Here is a 20,273-nt window from a genome sequence, read left to right as displayed (position 1 = left end):
CACATGAACACCATTGTTACAAAAATTGGTCAAAAACCCAGAATACTGTAGCAGATAACTCACCTCCTGACTCCCCAAAGCCATCCACAAGACGTAAGTCAGGAGTGTGATGGAGTACTCCCCAGTTGCCTGGATGGGTGCAATTCCAACAAGAAGCTTGACACCATCCAGGACAAAGCAGCCCCTGCTTGACTAGCTCCACAGTCACAAACATTTATTCCCTCCATCACTGACATTCAGTAGCAATAGTGTGTAATATTTACAAGATGCATTGCAAAATTCACCAAAGTTCCTCAGACAGACCCATCAAACCCACAACCACTTCCATCGAGAAAGACAAAGGCAGCAGATACATGGGAACACCATCACCTGCAAGTTCCCCTCCAACCCACTCACCGTCCTGTATCACCATTCCTTCACTGTTGCTTAGTCAGAATCCCAAAACTCACTCCCTGATGGCATTGTGAGTCTTTCTACAGCACATGGACTGCAACGGTTCAAGAAGGCAGCTCACCATCACCTTCTCAAGGGCAACTCAGGACTGCCAACAAATACTGCACATTCAACAATGCCCATGTCCCACAAGTGAATTAACAAAGTTGTGACTCAGAGGTGAAAGAACATGAAGGGGAACAGCAGCATTTCTGTCACTTACAGGGTTAAAATGTAATCTCTTCCCCTCCTCCTTCCACCACTCCCACTGTCAACTCTCCATGGACTTTCACCCTGAGCACTTTTGTTCCAATTTTCTCAGTCAGTCCCTTCACTCTGTTTCTCCCGACCACTGCTCCACATTTCATTTTGATATGAAACAGTGGATGGGAAATTGATTAATGTACAATAATAACTTCTCAAGTCTTCCGTCGAATTTCACCAGGAACCTTTGAACTGAATGTGTTCATAAAAGCAATCACATTGAAACTGAAAACGGTTTGACTCAGGAAGTGCTGAGGGTGAAAATGGATTCCACACAACAGGTCCAGAGTTTGACCAAGGAGGTAATCTGTCCCATTTGTCTGAAATTATTAACTGATCTGGTTCCACTGGATTGTGAACACAACTTCTGCCGCTCCTGTATCACCCAGAGTTGGGAAAAGCAGGAGATAAACTCCTGCCCGGAATGTAGACAGGAGTTTCCTGAAAGAAACCTCAGAGGCAGCCGGGCCTTAGCGAATCTGGCCGAGAAAGCTCGAACATTAAATCTGAATCTGCAAGAGAAGGAAAGTAAACATCACTGTGAGGAACATCAGGAAGAACTGAAGCTGTTTTGTGAAACTGACAAGAAATTGGTCTGTGTGATTTGTAGAGATTCCTGGGAACACAGGGAGCACCGCTTCATCCTGGTTAAAGAAGCTGTTGGAATCTACAAGGTAAAAGGAAACAGATTCCATCCCCTGATTGTTTCATCACATTTTCATGGTCTAACACTTTTATTTTCTGATTTTCTTCCCCCAAATCCCAGGATCGAGTGAAATCTTCTTTGGAATCACTCACAAAGAGGAAATCGGCGGCTCGAGAAATGGAACGGCAGCAGAAACAGAAGATTTCCCAAATTCAGGTAAAATCTCCCAGAGCTGATTTTCAAAATTTGATTTGTTCATTTGTTGTTTTTTTGCAGAAACATATTGTGTTTATATTTCCCCTGACAGGAGGAATCCAGCAGCCTGCAGACCCACATCAAATCCGAGTTCACTAAAATGCACCAGATGCTGACTGAGAAAGAGCAGAGTTTACTCCGAGATCTCAGGGAACAAGAGGAAAACATTCTCAAACCAATGAAGCGAAATCTTTGTAAAATTCAAGATAATTTAAATTCTCTTCAGGAGAAACTCTCAACGTTGGAGAAACAGTTGGAACGAAAAGACAGAGTGGTATTTCTGAAGGTGAGGGATTATATTTCAGATTAGTTCAGTGAACGTGACTGTGAACAGTCCCAACATGATGCAGTCACCCATCCACCTTCATTCCCCCGTCACTATCTCCCACCGCTCCTTTCTCCCTCATGGTTTTCCCTACTTTTCTGTTTATACATTTGTGTCAATCACACTGTGTGACAGTGGATTCCATACTTCCATCACTTTCTTGATAACAATCCTTCTCCTGAAATGCCCATTGGATTTATTTGTAATTAGATTATGTTCATATATTCCAGTTTTCAGGTTCTTCAGAAATGGAAACATGTTGATTAAATCTATGGGATCAATCCCTTTCATAATTGCCAGCTTTCAAATCAGATGTTTACTTCAGTAAAATACATTAATGTTTCCTTCGATCCTTTACAGTTCTTTGAATTTTTTTTACCTTCTCCTGCTCTTCAATATCCTTTGTGTTACATCCTCTTTCTATTCCATGTCTGCAATAATCAGACTTGACAATGCTCAGCAGGTTGTAACAATGTGAGTGCAATTGCTGCTTTTTAGATATAAACAGTCAGTCTCTGTCAACTCAGATTGGTGTTCTGTTTGTTTCAGGAGGAAGTATCTCGGGAGAGGAGGTAGGACATGTACTTTACTGAAACTCAGTAAAATTACTCAGAGAAGTGTTTGTGATGAACTTACAACAATCATTTTGTTTTGTTTGCAGGATTAGTGATAATAGTAATGAGCTCTCACTAACAGATGGTGTCCTGTCTCCTGAAAAATTCAACATTGTTTTACCATTTCCTGTGTGGAACGAAATGCTGGAAACTATTAAACCTGGTAAAGCTCAGATAAGTTGCTTTGTTTTGATTCCTATTTTAAAATTTGGATTGTTATGTGTATAAATATTAATGACAGTATAATTAATGCTCAGTTATAAAGAAAGCTGGATAATAATGGCTTTCACTGTCAATGACATCGACACAGTATTTGGCTTGGAGCTCGCCCAAAACTGAAGTCAACAGGAATTGGGAGAAACTCTCCACTGGTTGGAGTGAAACTGAGCACAAGGGAAGATGGCTGTGAGTGTTCAAGGTCAATCATTTCAGCTCAAGGACATTTCCGTAGGAATTCTCAGGGTAGTGTTTTTGCCAGGAATCTTCAGCTGCTTTCCCCCTATATTGGGGAGGGAGAGGAGGCGGAGATATTCTCTAACAATAGGACAATATTCTGCCCCATTTGAGAAAGAAACTGACACCACAGTGAACCTGCACAGTTACTGCCATTGTTATTTGAATTCATTTATCGCTGGACATCGGAGTGAATATGGGAAAATTAACAAACAGTGAAATTCACAACTGATCTTGGAGGAACTGTTTGGGTGTAGACACAGCACAGAAATAGATACGTGAACAGTTTTAAGTGTGGCCTACAGAAAGTCTGCAGTAGCGAGTAGAGTGGGTTCTTTTTTGATTATATGTTTTTTGAGATATGTCTCTTGATTAAACTGAAAATACAAATAACGATTAATTTAACCTGGAGTAGTGTTTTGTAGAGGAATAAGATGGTGTTACTTTCTGGGTCTGTAGATTGTGAAGAAGCAAAAATGGCCTTTAATAGAGTGATATGCACTTCTTGTCAGATGTGGGAGTTTAAGGAGTGTTTAAGGGTTATTGTGGATTTTATCTGCAATAAATTCAGTGAGTTGCAAATCCTGTCAGAATTAATGGATTGGTTGGAGCGACAGTTAGAAGCAATGAGGAATTTACAAGAGCAAGGGGATGTGATGAATGGCAGTTATAGGAAGGGGGAAAAGTCGCAGATACAGTCACATAGATAGGTTAACTCCAGCAAAGGTAAGAGAGGTAAGCAGCTAGTGCAGGAGTCTTTTGTGGTTATCCCTATTTCAAACAAGTATGCTGTTTTGGAAAATATAGGGGGTGATGAATTCACAGGGGAACGTAGCACGAACAGCCAAGTTTCTGTCATTGAGACTGGCTCTAACGCAATAAGGGGTACGTCGGCTTCCAAGAGTCTCTCTAGTCCGAGGTACAGACAGATGTTTCTATGGCCAGCAGCGAAAACTCAGGATGGCGTATTGCTTCCCTGGTGCCAGGATCAAGGATGTCTCAGAGAGGGTGCAGAATGTTCTCACGGGGGAGAGGGGCCAGAAAGAGGTCATTGTCAACATTGGAACCAACGACATAGGAAAGGAAAATGTTGAGATTCTGAAGGGAGATTACAGAGAGTTAGGCAGGAATTTAAAAAGGAGGTCCTCGAGAGTGGTAATATCTGGATTGCTCCCGGTGCTACGAGCTAGTGAGGGCAGGATTTTTGTGTTTTGTGTCTCCTTTTCTTCTCTCTCCCTTTCTTCTCTCTCTTTGCTCAGCTCAGAACCTTCTCTCTTTTTCCCCTCTCTCACTTTTTCCACTCTCTCTCTCTTTTCTCTCTCTCTTTCCTCTCACTCTCTTTTATTTTATCTTCTAACTCCATTTTCCTCAATTCTAATTTAAGATTTTCTACCTCTACTACACTTGTCTGTTTCTCTGACACACCTAAGTGTTTGAGTAACTCCCTTACAATTTCAGCTTGACTTTTGTCATAACTTATTTGCTAATTCTAAAAGTATGGCCTTTTTCTTTCCTTCTAAACGTTCTTGACAAATTTGAGAATCACTTTCAAATCCCAGAATCTCTTTCGCAATTTGAAGAACTATTTCTCTCACTTTTAAATGAACCAACCACAAGTCACCGAAATTAAACATATTATCTCACCTATGTTTTATTTAAAGATCTGGGATAATAACCTGCAAGTGTTTAAATCTACTGGGCTTTCTCATACCCCAAATCTATTCAAATCTGTCTAAACCTGTTCAAACCACGAATCTGAGACACAAACTGTTCAAATCCTGGGAACGAGCCCCCAAACTGTTACAACACAGGGTAAACCCCTCTGCTAATTTAAACCAGCAACATAGAAAAGATTCACCTTGTGTCCTAACACTTGGTTAAGACTTGGTAGATATCTGGTGAACTCTCCCGATTCCATTGCCTTCTCCTTTGTGGGGCCTGGGGTTAGAGTGTCCAGAATTGACCACCTCTACATTTCCAGGGTGTACGTCTCCCATGTTCCGAAGGTCTCCATGTGACAGGAACTGCTCTCTGATGACAACCTGGTGTCGGGGAGAGCTTGTTCCATTCAGCGTCAGGGTGAGGTCGGTGTACTGGCCCTTTAATAACTTGCTTCTGGAGGAGGAGCGGCTCTGGGGGTCATTTTGTCACTTCTGGACCGGCTGGAGGAGGAGTGGAGGGGTTGGGGTTGGGGTTGTGCTTCCTTTCCTTGAGGCTATGGTGGGATGTGGGCAAGGCTCACGCCTGTCTCTCTGTCAGAAGTTTGTGTGAGGGTCAGTGAGGAAGAGGCAGAAATCCAGGATCGAGGGGTTGGAGAAGGAGCTGCTCAACCTGGAGTCACGTCTCAGTCAGCCCGATGTGGACCCCGATGTGGGGGGTGTATGAAGAGAAGAAGGCCGTGCTCCGGGATCTGCAGCTCACTGGGCCCTGCAGTGTGTATGTGAGATCACAGATCCAGTTCCTTCAGGATCCTGACCCGGGGCTCCCCCTTCTTCTACTCGCTGGGAAAAGGGCCCGGGATCCACCAGCAGCTCCTTGTGCCAATGACAGATCCCTCGTCTTGGATCCGGAGGGAATCAGGGCCCAAGTGAGGGCCTATTATCGGGCTCTCTTCTCTCCGGATCCGTCCAGTGAGGAAGCTCGCAGAGTTCTGTGGGAAGAGCTGTGGCAGGTCAGCCCTGAGGGCGCCGAGAGGCTCGATGCCCCTCTGAGGTTGGAGCTGACCCGTGCCCTCGACTATCTTTCCGGGGCAAGTCCCCGGGGCTGGACGGGCTGAGCGTGGGGTTCCTCAGTGCATTCTGGGATATCCTGAAGGAATGTGTCGCCACCGGAGAGATGTCCCTTTCTTGGTGCAGGACCGGCATCACTCTGTTGCCTAGGAAGGGGATATCTGTTTGTTAAAGAATTGGTGCCCGGTTTCCCTCCTCAGCACAAACTACAAAATCTTCACCAGGGCACATTCGACTCCCCTTGGCACCTCGGGACTCTGTCAGCTTTCGGGTTTGGGACATGTTTTGTTGCTGGGATCTGAGTTCTGTACGCCACCGCGGAGTGCCCAGTGAAGGTTAACGGGTCCCTGACGGTGCCCCTACGCTGTGGGAGAGGAGTGTGTTAGGGCTGGCTCCTGTCCACCCAGCTTTATTCTCTCTGTGTGGAGCCATTCCTGTGCCTCTTGTGTGAGCGGCTTTCAGGTTTTGCTCTGCGCAGGCCGGGGCTGGAGGGGATTTTTCTGGCTTCCACCAATACTGTGTTCCACATGGTCACAGACCCAGCTGACCTGTGGAGGATGTGCGAGTGCCAGCTGGTGCAGGTTCATAGTTCCTTAAAAGTGGAATCGCAGTTAGACAGGGCAATGAAGAAGGCGAAAGTGAGGACTGCAGATGCTGGAGATCAGAGTCAAGATTAGAATGGTGCTGGAAACGCACAGCAGGTCAGGCAGCATCCGAGGAGCCGGACAATCGACATTTCGGGCAAAAGCCCTTGAAGAAGGCATCTGGTATGCTTGCCTTTACTGCTCAGTGCCTTGAGTAAAGGAGTTAGGATGTCATGTTGTGGCTGTACAGGACATTGATTCGGTCACTTTTGGAATACTGCATTCAATGGACTCCCTGCGATAGGAAAGACATTGTGGGACTTGGAAGGGTTTATACAAGGCTGACAGAACGCTGCCTGCTTTGGGGCGTTTGAACTATAAGGAGAGACTGAATCAGCCGGGGCTATTTTCCCTGGAGCGTCTGAGGATGAGGGGTGACCTTTTTCAGTTTTATAAAATCACGAGGAACATGGATAGGGTAAACAAACAAGGCTTTCTCTCAGTAGGGGAGTCCAAAGCTAGAGGGCATTAGTTTAAGGTGAGGGTGTTAAAGATTTAAAAGGGATTCAAGGGTCAACGTTTTCACATACCCTGCCACCTGTGTATAGAATGAGCTGCCAGATGAAGTGGTGAATGCTGGTACAATTACAACATTTAAAAGGCATTGAAATGGGGAGATGAGTAGGAAGGGTTTGGAGGGATATGGGCCAAGTGCTGGCAAATGGAATCAGATTAATTGAGGATATCTGATCAGCAGATGTTTGTTTCCGTGCTGTACAACTCTATGACTCTAAATTCTTCAGTCTATTTATTATTTCTGTTTCCAGAGTGGAAGGGAATTTATGAATGTGAAAGTGAGTTCAACACTTATTTTTTAACACACAGGAAGGAAAGAAACTCAAAAGCTAACAACTCAAAGCAATGTCCATGTGAAAATCCCATGTGAACATTGTACATCAGAAACAGGAGCAGGAGTGACCCCGAGAGCTTGCCCTGTCATTCATAAAGATGGCGGCTGATCTGATTGTGACCTTAACTCCATTTTCCTGCCTGACTCCCACAACCTTCAACTCCCTCAATGATCAAAAACCTGTTTAACTCAGCTTCCAATATATTCAATGAACTGGGCTCCACTGCTCCCGAGGGGGAGAGAATTCCAAAAATTAATGATCCCGAGACACAAAATCCCTCCCCATCTCCATGTTAATTGGCAGGGCCCTTACTTTGAAACTCTGTCCCTGGTTCCAGGTTCCCCCACGATGGGAAACAGCCTCTCAATGTCTACTCTGTCAACACCTTCACCATCTTATACATTTCAATAAGAACCTCTCGTTCCTCTAAACTCCAATGAGTACAGCCCCAGCCTGAAACCTTCCATCACAAGGGAACTGCTTCATCCCAGGAACCAACCGAGTGAACATTCTCTGACCTGTCTCCACTGTTTCAATAAAGCTCTTTCTCAATGGTCCTGACTTCAGTCTAACTAGTGCCATTGATGACATTGGATTTCAGGAGGTTTAATTGGTAATTTGAGATCAGATTCAGCATTTCCACTTCCAATTTTGTGAAAACACATCTCACTCCCCCATGATATTGGAACATAATGAATGACAGAGGGACTCCCACAAACAGGAGCTTGTTCTCACTGAGGCAGCTGGAGCTATAATCCATTGTCATAGAGTCATAGTGTCATAGACATGTACAGCATGGAAACAGACCCTTCGGTCCAATCCGTCCATGCCGATCAGATATCCCAACCCAACCTAGTCCCACCTGCCAGCACCCGGCCCACATCCCTCCAAACTCTTCCTATTCATATACCCATCCAAATGCCTCTTAAATGTTGCAATTGTACCAGCCTCCACCACATCCTCTGGCAGCTCATTCCACAAATTGGGTGTAAACTGAGAGAAAAAGCTTGAATAAAGTTTGAAGAAACATCCCCCTCCCCCCCACACACACATATCCCCTGTCCCCCACCACACACACATCCCCCTCTCCCCCAAACCCCCTCTCCCCCACCCACACACCCCCTCCACCCCCCACACATATACCTCACCCCTAACCCACAAATCCCCCTCCCCATCCCACACACACACACCCCTCCCTTCCCCCCCACACACATATCCCCTTCCCCCATACACACATCCACTCCTCCTCAAACACACAATCCCCCTCCCCATACACATCCTCACCCTCCCCTCACTCCTCCTCAAACACACAATCCCCCTGCCCCTGCACACATTCCCCCTGCCCCCACACACATCCTCCTCTCCCCTGTACACATTCCTCCTCCCCTACCCTCCACACATGTCACCCTCTCCCCTCACCCCTGCACACGTCCGCCTCTCCCCACCCCCGCATACATCCCCCTCTCCCCTCTCCCCAAAGCACACACTTCACCTTCTCCCCCATGCACAGGTCCTCCACTTCTCCCCACGCACACCTCCCCCTCTCCCCCACACACTCCTCCCCCTCTCTCTCGCACTCCTCCCCCTTTCCCCCCACGCACTCCTCCCCCTCTCCCCCCATGCACACCTCCCCCTCTCCCCCCACGCACACCTCCCCCTCTCCTCCCCCTCTCCTCCACGGACAGACATCCTCCTTTCCTCCGCGCACAAATATCCCCCTCCCCCACACACATACATTCACCTCTCCCCTCTGCCCACCATGCACGCCGAGCCCTCTCCTCCCCACCCACACCTACCCTCTCTCCACCACGCACCTCCCCGTCTCCCCCCCAGAAACATCCCGCTCCCCCTCCCCTGCACATATCCCGCTCCCCCCTTCCCCGCACACATTCCCGTTTCCCCTCCCCCGCACATTCCCCTCTCCCCTCCCCTGCACACATCCCCCTCTCCCCTCTCCCCACACACATTCCTCTCTCTCCCCCGCACACATTCCCCTTTCCCCTCCCCTCCCCCCACACAAATTCCCCCCTCCCCCCAACACACATTCCCCTCTCTCCACACTCCCCAGCACATATCCTCATCTCCCCTACACATATCCCACCTCCCCCCGCATACATCCCGCTTTCCCCTCTCCCCGCACACATCCCCCTCTCCCTTCCCCCCCCCCACACACACACATCCCTCCCCCACAGACCCATACCCAGGGACTGTCTCTAATTCCCTGTGTTTCTCTCCCAGTCTCTGTGACCCTGGATGTGGAAACAGCGAATCCCTGCCTCAAGATCTCTAAGGATCTGAAGAGTTTGAGACGTACCGGGGCCTGGAGGGGTCTCCCTGACACCGAGAAGAGGTTTACAGACTGTCTCTGTGTCCTGGGGTCAGAGGGATTCACATCAGGGAGACATTACTGGGAGGTGGAGGTGGTGGGGAATCGGGGCTGGAATCTGGGAGTAGCCTCAGTGTTTGTGGAGAGGAAGAGATGGGTCAGTCCGATTCCGGAGAATGGATTCTGGACCATGGCGCGGGATGAGGATCAGTTTTATATAAACTCTTCTCCTCAATCCCCTCTCCCTGTTGATCTGATCCCCAGGAAAGTGGGAGTTTATCTCAGTTATGAATCTGGGACAGTTTCATTTTACAACGCGGACACCAAGTCCCATCTCCACACCTTCACTGGGAATAAATTCACTGGGAAACTTTATCCTTTCTTCGAGGTTTGGGGTTTAAACAAATTTCTGCGAATCAGCTGTTAAAGGGGCGGGGCCTCCCTGACGTCACAATGACCCCCGGGTTTAGGGTCTGGGTCAGGGATTGGGGTCAGAAACCTCCCATTGACAACAGGATGTTACTGAATGTGTTATTGAATTCTGAGATTATACTTTGTAACATCATAACCAAACTGTCAATAAATCAGATACAAATATAAATGTCAGATGGTGAAAATAAAAAGTAAATTAAATATCTTGTGTCTCTCCTTCCTTCATTTACTCCCGGCTTCAGTCCCATCCTCCATCTCTTCACCTGTTTCCCAGTCTGGAGCTGGGATTTCTCTGTGTTTCTCACTCTGCACCCAGAACATGAAGTCCTGAGGGAGAAATCCAAACACTGAAGGGTGGCAAAGCTGCATTTACATAGCATCCTCTATTGAATTCTTTGTATCTTTGGGAAGGGGAATTACACACAATCCACACTATCCCAGGATATGCTGTATCCCCAATGTTTAACTGTCTCTTAACTCTGGTTCTCTGTGCACAGATGCTGTCTGACCTGCCGAAGATTTGCAGCATTTTCTAATTTTATTTCTGATTTTCAATGTCCCCAGGATTTGGTTGTGTGTCACTGCCATCTGCTGGATGTAATTGTTATTGAATTATATTGGCCACAGTACCAGTTCCTGCCAGGCGAAGGCGGTCCTGCACCGTGTTTCTGAAAAGGCTCCGAGACCAAAGCTATGGCCTCTGCGAGAGCCAGCCCCACAGGCCAGGTGGAGGTGGAGGGGGGGTGGGTCATGAATCCAGTCAGGGTGACTGTGAAGAAGGTGGAGGAAGGATCGTTATTTAACCAGACCTTCTTCCTGAAGAGAATCCTCCTGGATTGCTGCGGGTTCCAAGCAGCAGATATTCGAACGGACATCAGGGGCCAAGGTAAACCGAGGCAAGAGCGAGGCCATGCTCTTCGGGAACTGGGCCGACCAATCCTCGATCCCCTTCACCATCAGGACCGACCACCTGAAGGTGCTGGGTATTTGGTTCGGAGGGGCTGGGGCGTGCGCCAAATCTTGGGAGGAGCGTATCAGCAAAGTGAGGCAGAAGCTAGGCAGATGGAAGCTACGGTCGCTCTCCATCGCGGGAAAAAACCTGGTCATCAGGTGTGATTTGCTATTGCTATTATACGCGGCACAGGTCTGGCCTATTCCCAGAACCTGTGCCGCTGCAGACACCCGGGCCATCTTCCAGTTTATATGGAGGTCAAAGATGGACTGGGTCCGAAGGGACACACTGTATAACGATCTGGGCAACGGGGGAAAAAATACACCCAATGCCACCCTCACCCTGATGGCCACCTTTGTGTGTGGCTGCATCAAGCTGTGCGTGGATCCCCGGTACGTAAACACCAAGTGTCACTACGTACTGAGGTTCTACCTGTCCCCGGTGTTGCGAAGGATGGGCCTGGCCTCGCTGCTGCGGAACGCTCCGAGTAGTTGGACCGTTCCGTATCACCTGTCCTTCGTGGAGAAGTTTATGAAGAACATCACCTTTGACCACAAGTCCATTAGGAAGTGGTCAGCACGTAGTGTCCTTGAGACCCTTCGGGAAAAGGAGAGGGCGGATCCTATCGAGCGGTTCCCTGAGCAGACTGTCAAAGCCATTTGGCAGAATGCCTCATCGCCAGAACTTTCCAACAAGCACCAAGACATGGCTTGGCTGGTGGTGAGAAGGGCTCTGCCTGTGAGATCCTTTATGCACGCCCGGACTCTCAGCCGCACCGCACGCTGCCCTCGATGCGGCTGCGGGGGGGAAACGAGACTGTCACACACCTCCTTCTGGAATGTGCCTATGCAGAGAAAGTCTGGATAGGAATGCAGTGGTGTTTGTCGAGGTTCGTCCCGAGCAGCGCCGTGACACGGGACTCAGTGCTCTACGGACTGTTCCCCGGGACGCACACTGAGACGAACATCAACTGTGCCTGGAGGATCATCAACTCGGTGAAGGACGCTCTCTGTGTGGTCCGAAACCTGCTGATCTTCCAGCTGAAGGAGTTGACCCCGACTGAGTGTTGCAGACTGGCACATTCCATGGTCCAGGACTACGTGTTGAGGTTCGCGCTGAAGCTTGGGGCAGCTGCCGCCAAGGCGCGGTGGGGAAAGATCACTGTGTAAAGTCTGCCTGCCTAATGAAGAACAGGGGGCCCATGCAGTCATTTGGGCTCTGCTGACGCCTCAGCTAATCATATGGGCATATGATCAAAAAATGTACAGACCTGTATAAAAATGATAAGTTTTGATCTCTGTATGTAAATGTTTACATACATATGGCATGACCAATTGTACAGACCATCAAATTATTTATGAATAAAGTATATTTTTGGAAAAACAAAGAAAAGATATTTTCTATCTGCAGGATTTCCCCAGCGGGGGTACTTCGACATGACCTTCAGGAGTGTGAAGCAATGGGAGTGTCTCCTGAAGGTATTCGAGGAGAAAGGAGGTGAGGGTCCCCTCTCCATCCTGTCTGTGGCTCCATTGTTTATTCTCCCTGCACAGAGGAGCCGTGTCTCGTTCACCCTCCCCACCTTATCCCTGTAATCTCCTGTCTCACAACACTCCGAGGTGTTGGAGCCCAATTCCTGGCCTACACTTTTCATCCTCCCAACCCAGATTTCCTCCTTTAAGACAATCCTGTGTCTTTGACCATGTGTTTGGCTCATCTGTCCAAACATCTCTGTCTGTGGCCTCATAATCCAAAGGGACAGACTCATGATCTGGGGACATGGGGTTGAATCAGGGCAGCTGGTGAAATGTGAACAAGAATCTGAAATCAATGGACCCTATTTTGATGTAGGTCAGTGAGTGACAGAGGGATAGGGGCTCAGTCCGAGTTCATATGTGGGTGTTACTGGTTTTGGATGACATGAAGCTGACACAGAGTAGAGGGTGACATGTGCCTCTCCAGTCAGAGGCTCAGACACTAACAGTGAGATGTCAGAATGGTGTGTTGCCTCCCTGGAGCCAGGATCAAGGATACCTCGGAGAGGGTGCAGAGTATTCTCACAGGGGAGTGGGACCAGCAGGAGGTCATTGTACACATTGGAACTAATGACATAGGAAGGGAAAAGGATGAGATTCTAAAGGGAGAATATCAGAAATTAGGCAAGAATTTAAAAAGTAGGTCCTCGAGGGCAGGAATATCTGGATTACTCCCGGTGCTACGAGCTAGTGAGGGCAGGAATAGAAGGATGGAGCAGATGAATGTGTGGCTGAGGAGATGGTGCAGGGGAGAAGGATTCACATTTTTGGATCATTGGGATCTCTTCTGGGGTTGAAGTGACCTGTACAGGAAGGACAGATTGCAACTGAATTGGAAAGGGACTAATATACCTGCAGGGAGATTTGCTGGAGCTGCTCGGGGGATATTAAAACTAGTGAGGGGTGGGGGACCCAGGGAGATAGTGAGGAAAGAGATCTGTCTGAATCTGGTTCAGTTGGGAAAAGGAACAAGTAAAACAGTCAGAGCAGGCAGGAAAAAAGCAGAGAACAAGGTAGGACAGATAAATTAAACTGCATTTATTTCAATGTAAGAGACCGAACATTGAAGGCAGATGAACTCAGAGCATGGTTAGGAACATGGGACCGGGATATCATAACGATTACAGAAACATGGCTCAGGGGTGGACAGGACTGGCAGCTTTGTGTTCCATGGTATAGATGCCAGAGGAGGAATAGAAAGAGGGATAAGAGAGAATGGGGAGAGGCATTTTTGATCAGGGATAACATTACAGCTGTATTTAGGATATTCCTGGGAATATATTGAGGGACGTTATTTGGGAACAGAAAAATAAGAATGGGATGATAACCTCATTGGGATTGTACTATAAACCCCTCCAATAGTCAGTGGGAAATTGAGAAACAAACTTGTAAGGATATGTCTATTATCTGTAAGAATAATAGGGTGGTTATGGCAAAGGATCTTAACTTCCCACAGACTGGGACTGCCAAAGTGTTAAGGGCTTAGATGGAGAGGAATTTGTTCAGTGTGCACAAAGAAATTTTCTGATTCAGTATATGGATGTACCGACTAGAGAAGGAGCAATGCTTGACCCTATACTGGGAGATAAGGCAGGGCAGATGACTGAGGTGTCAGTGGGGAGCACTTTTGGGCCCAGCAACTATAATTCTATTGGTTTTATAATAGACGTGGAAATGGAAAAGGATAGACCAGATTGAAAAGTTAAAGTTTAAATTGGAAGAAGGCCAATTATGATGGATTTTGGTAAGAACTTACAAAAGTTGATTGGGGGCAGATATTTGCAGGTAAAGGGACGGCTGGAAAATGGGAAGCCTTTAAAACTGGAATAACGAAAGTCCAGAGACTGAATGATCCTGTCAGGGTGAAGGACAAGGCTGGTAGATGGAGGGAATGCTGGATGATGAGAGAAACTGAGGTTTTGGTGAAGAAAAAGAAGGAAGCATTTGTCAGTGATCGAGTGAATTCTTAGAAGAGTAAAAGGTGGCAGGAGTACACTTAAGAGGGAAATCAGGAGGGAGAAAGGGGACATGGGATAGCTTTGGCAAATAGGGTTAAGGAGAATCAAAAGGGATTCTACAAACACATGAAGGACAAAAGAGTAACAAGGGAGAGAATAGGGCCCATAAAAGATCAACAAGGCCACCAATGTGTGGGACCACAGGAGATGGGAAAGATATTATTTCATCAGTTACTGCGGGGAAGGATTTGGGCGATAGAGAACTTGGGGAAATAAATAGTGACATCTTGACACTACAGAGGAGGACGTGCTGGACGTCTTAAAGCAGATAAATCCCTGGGACCTGATCCAGTGTATCCTCGAACTTGAGAGGAAGCAAGGGAAGTGATTGTTGGGCCCATTGCTGAGATGTTTGTGTCATCAATAGCCACAGGCGAGGTGTCGGAAGACTGGAGGTTGGCTAATGTGGTGCCACTGTTTAAGAAAGTGGTAAGGAAAAGCCAGGGAACTATAGACCAGTGAGCCTGACATCGGTGGTGGGCAAGTTGTTGGAGGGGATGCTGAGGGACAGAATTTACATGTGTTTGGAAAGGCAAGTACTCATTAGGGATAGTCAAGATGGCTTTGTTACAGCTACAGAGAAGGTGCAGAGAGAGCGATCGACATTAACATTCGAGTGCCTGATGATATATCTCATCCCATTTTCCATTTCATTCCACCAAGATCAGGTTTGGTCTATAGTGGGTGTTCAATCCCACAACTCTGTTTGATGCCTCCATCCCAAGATGAATATTAACCCCAATGGGTTTGTGGTACCATACAAGGACTCGCTATGTTGGTCATCATGTTCCCTGTCCAACACTGAGCACAGTTTTGCTCTCCACATTGAAGGAAATGTATTCCTGCATTGGAAGCTGTCGAGTGAAGATTCATGAAATATTCCCTGGGATTGGGAGGTTGCCTGTGAGTCAAGATTAGAGTGGTGCTGGAAAAGCACAGCAGATCAGGTAGCATCCGAGGAGCAGGCAAATCGACATTTCGGGCAAAAGCCCTTCATCAGGAAGGGGGTGAAGGGGGAGTAAAGTCTTTGGAGTTTAGGAGAATGAGGGATGACCTTATTGAGATATTGATGTTTCTAAAGGGAGCTTGACAGGGTAGATATTAAGAGCTTGTACCTGCTGTTCAGGAAATCGATGAGACGGGGACACCAGTGTCAATATTAAGGGCCAAACGTTTTCCCAATTTCCTCAAAAATCATTTTATGTGGCGACTAATTTCATAAACGACGTTTGATTTGGTGGGCAATCTAGAGGCAGGATTAGCTGGAATCGGGACAGATGCAATTCCAGTGAAGGCAGCTTGAGCTTAAAGAGAGAATGGAGAAACTAGAGAAAGCAGAAAAAGATAAAGAGCAGAAAATGAGAAAGAGCAGAGAAATTTAAGGCAAAGGAGATGGAATTAGGAAGCGATGAAATCAAGCTGAAAAGACAGGATAAAAGCAAATTACTGCGGATGCTAGAATCTGAAACCAAAAGAGCAAATGCTGGAAAATCTCAGCAGGTCTGGCAGCATCTGTAAGGAGAGAAAAGAGCTGATGTTTCGAGTCTAACTGACACATTGTCAAAGCTGATAAAGGTTCAGTTAGGCTTGAAACCTCTGCTCTTTTCTCTCCTTACAGATGCTGCCAGACCTGCTGAGATTTTCCAGCATTTTCTCTTTTGGTGAAACGACAGGAAATGGAAAACAGAAATCTAGATTTAGAAGTGAAAGGGAGAAAAAAGTGAAATCAGTTTAACATAATGCATTTGGAACAAGAAACATCGGATACTAATGTAGTACTGAGAGTTGTGGAGGTGCCATCACTGAAAGGGTTTAAAGTGGAGGTTGATAGATGTTGAAATATCTGGGAGTTGATGTCTATGATGAGCTGCCATCAAAATGGAACTCAGATCTGGGGCAGATTACCCATGATCCTGTTGAATGGCAGGGCAGACCTGAGGGGCTGAATGGCCTATTAACTCTTCTATTTCTTATGTTCTTACATTCATATATCAAGTCCTCGCTTTTCAATCCCCCTTCCTCCACCACATCAAATATCTTCGTTTCCTCCCGTAGTTGTGGGTATGTTCACCGAGCTGGGAAGTTGATTCGCAGACATTTCCTCCCCTGTCTAGGGGACATCTTCAGGAGCCTCCTGGGACACGCTGCTGTACTGTGTCTTCTGGAATTTATTTAGTTCTGTTCCTGCTGTTTCCAGTTGCCAGCTCTGGTTGTTCATTGCCGTGGCCGGTATATTGCCAGTTGTCTGCCTGTTTGTCCTATATAGTGTTTTGTGCAGTCTTTGCATTTTACAAGATTCCTTGTAAAACGAGCAATCCACATTCATGAACACCAACCCGTCACTAAACACCACGACCAGCTGTCCCATAAGACCATAAGACCATAAGACATAGGAGTGGAAGTAAGGCCATTCAGCCCATCGAGTCCACTCCACCATTTAATCATGGCTGATGGGCATTTCAACTCCACTTACCCACATTCTCCCCGTAGCCCTTAATTCCTTGTGACATCAAGAATTTATCAATCTCTGCCTTGAAGACATTTCGCGTCCCGACCTCCACTGCACTCCGCGACAATGAATTCCACAGGCCCACCACTCTCTGGCTGAAGAAATGAAGAGCCACACACACAGGTGACAAGCACCTCAATTTCGACTGGGCCAACACAACAATCACAGGACAAGCTAAACAGAGGACAGATAGAGAATTTCTAGAAGCATGGCACTCATCCATGGACTCCATCAACAAACACATAGACCGTGGCCCAATATACCGGCCACTACAACAAACAACCGCAAGCAGGAACGGAACCAAATAAATTCCAGAAGACACAGCACAGCAGCGCTTCACAGGAGGATCCAAAGCCCTGAAGATGTCCCCTAGACAGGGGAGGAAACATCTGCAAATCCAGTTCCTACCTCGGTGAACATACCCACAACTACGGGAACTGGCACCCGAGCTACAAATCTACACACAAATCTTGATCTTCATTTCCTGTTTTGGTTCACACTACACACTTCAATTCAAATGTAATGAATGAGATCAAAATGATGGAACCAAGTGATAAGGTTTTCTTGAGGGGAAAAAGAGGAATTTTGTTCCCAATGGCCCTGAGAAAATAATAATAATGTACCATCAAGCATAACCACAGACAAGGGACAGGGTGTCTGACCCAGACAGGAAGCTGAAGTTTCATCTTTGAGTGTGAGAATTACCTGAATCCTGTCTGTTTTGCTGTTGTCTTGTTTGTTTAGCAGTAGAAAGGTTTGTAGATATCCTGGAGTTCTTGGTGAATGGTTGTTTTATCCAAGTTGCTTTTCCACTGGGCACTGACTTTGAGTTTGACAGAAAGAACCCCCTTTAGCTCTTTCACTTCACAAGGTGATATTACGTGGTGTTGGTGGGGATTTACGAGTTTGGATGGAGGATTGGCTGACAAACAGAAAGCTGAGTGTTGGGCTGAATGGTTCTTTTTCTGGTTGGCAAGATGTAACCGATAGTGTGTCACAGACCCCAGATATCTCCAATCTTTATGAATGACTTAGAGACAGGGGTAGAAGGAATTATGGACAAATTTGCAGATGACACTAAAAAGTGAGAAAATATGTTGTAATAAAGAAATAAGAAATATAAAAATGGACCTGGATAGATGAGGTGAATGGGGCAGACTTTGACAGATGAAACATGAATACGTGTGAGCTTATCCATTTTGGTCAGAGAAATAGAAAGGCATCTTCTTATCGAAACAGAGAGAAACTTCTGAGTGCCTCAGTGCAGAGGGATCCGGATATCCTTGGGCGTGAATATAGGAAAGTTGTATGTAGGTACAGCAGGTAACAAGGAAAGCAAATGGAATCCTGACATTTATTACTAAAGGAATAGAGTATATGTAGGTGAATGTTGCTACAACTGTACAAAGCATGTACACACACCCTGAGGATTATGCACAATTTTATTCCCCATACTTGAGGAGGAATATAATTGCTCTGGAAGCAGTTCAGAAGAAATTCAACAAATTGATTGCAGAGATAAGGTTTTGTTTTATGAGACTGAGTAGGTTAGGCCTAAGCTCTCTGAAGGTAAGAAGTGAAGAGGAGATCTAAGTGAGTATGTGAGATGTTAAAGGGGATTGAGAAATTAAATGTAGAGAGGATGGTTCCTATAATTAGAGATCATAGTTTTTTGGACAAAATATACTAGTTTTAAAACAGAAATGAGGAAATATTGCTTCTTTCAAAGGGTCTGGAATATGTGAAATTGACTGCCCCAGAGTACAGCGCATGCTGGGACATTGAGTAAATTTAAGGTGGGGACAGATTAACAGGTTAAAGGGTAAGAAGGAGGAGGCAGGAAGTGCAGTTGAGGCTGACATAGCACCATGACTGATCTCATCAAATGGCGGAGCAGGCTTGAGGGGCTGAATGGCGTATTCCTGTTCCTAGTTCTTATGATCTTTCTGACAATTCCAGTTTCCTTCTCTCTGCTCTACTGCAAAAAAATTTGATCTTTTAGTACAAATTCTGTGTCCTACAATCTTGCCCCACGAGCTACCTGACAAAAGAGCAGTGCTCTAAAAGCTTGTACTTCCAAGGAAACCTGTTGGGCAATAACCTGGTGATGTGCGATTTTTAGCAAAAAAACATTGCTGTTGAAATATAGTTCAGTGTGTGTTCCAGAGTGTAGATCCATCAAGCCAATTGACAACTGTCAATTTTGGGAAGTTCCATGGATGGTATCATTCTGTGAGCTGGAGTGAGGCTTTCACACAGTTCTCCATAGCTCATCATTAAAAATGGACTGTGACTCCAAGGTGCCTCACTCACACTATTGTCCCCTCACACTGGTGAAGGTGTTCCTCACTGTTGGAAGCTCCCAGGATTCCCACATTAAAGCTGGGCCATGCACCAGACCAAGTGCTGCCAGCCAGGAGCTGGTTTTCACAGTGCACGTAGTGACAGGGTAATGAAAGAAATGTTTCTGGGGGCTCACAGGTGACCCTTCATTGTAAACTCCCATTCATAAGTGTATTGCTATTATACATCATCTCATCTCTGATTGATTCCTGTACCTACAGCTACAAAGACAGTCAATCTACACAGGCTGCACACCCTGAACACCATACCATCTTTTAACTCTGTCTAATGGACTGTTAATCTTTCCCTAACACGCAGCATTTCATTATATTATCTCATAGACATAGAAACATCGAAAATAGGAACAGGAGGAGGCCATTTGACCCTTTGAAATTAATCCACTTTTCAATTGAACCTTGGGTGGTCATTCAACTCAGTCCCCTGTTCTCACTTTCTCCCCACATCCCCTTTGATCCCTTTAGCACCAAGGCACAAGGCTAATGCCTTCATGAAAACATTAAATGTTTTAGCCTCAACCACTTTCTGAGGCAGAGAACTCCCCAGGCTTAGCCTTCTCTGGATGAAGAAATTTCTCTTAATTTCAAACCCAAGAACAATACAGCACAGGAACAGACCCTTCGGCCCTCCGAACCTGCGCTGATACATTTTGCCCTTCCATACTAAAACTGTCTTCACTTACAGGATCCATATCCCTCTATCCCTTCCTATTCATGTATTTGTCCAGGTGCTTCTCGAATGCTACTGTTGTGTCTGCTTCCACCACCTCCTCTGGCAGTATGTTCCAGGCACTCACCACCCTTTGTGTGAAAAATGTAACTCGCACATCTCTTCAAAACATTCCCCAAACCCAGCCCCTTCATCTTGAATCTGTGCCTTCTAGTAATTGATCTCTTCACTCTGAGAAAAACGCTCATATTTTCCATT

The 20,273-nt window shown here is 46.4% G+C and overlaps 1 protein-coding gene across 1 annotated transcript; it reads left to right on the top strand.

Moving 5' to 3' along the window:
* Positions 1-705: 705 nt before the first annotated feature.
* Positions 706-10,166, top strand: LOC148140059 (zinc-binding protein A33-like). The gene is made up of 6 exons (XM_087979231.1): positions 706-1,370; positions 1,463-1,558; positions 1,650-1,883; positions 2,472-2,494; positions 2,584-2,699; positions 9,452-10,166. The coding sequence occupies exons 1-6, from the start codon at positions 960-962 to the stop codon at positions 9,964-9,966; spliced, it is 1,395 nt and encodes a 464-aa protein (XP_087835357.1). The 5' UTR covers positions 706-959; the 3' UTR covers positions 9,967-10,166.
* Positions 10,167-20,273: the final 10,107 nt, after the last annotated feature.

The sequence above is a fragment of the Chiloscyllium plagiosum genome, unplaced genomic scaffold, assembly GCF_037043375.1.
Source record: "Chiloscyllium plagiosum isolate Xiang-an unplaced genomic scaffold, Cpla_swu_hap1 HiC_scaffold_35, whole genome shotgun sequence".
Taxonomy (NCBI): domain Eukaryota; kingdom Metazoa; phylum Chordata; class Chondrichthyes; order Orectolobiformes; family Hemiscylliidae; genus Chiloscyllium; species Chiloscyllium plagiosum.
Note: the sequence above shows the minus strand (reverse complement) of the source record. Positions and strands in the feature narration are given on the sequence as shown.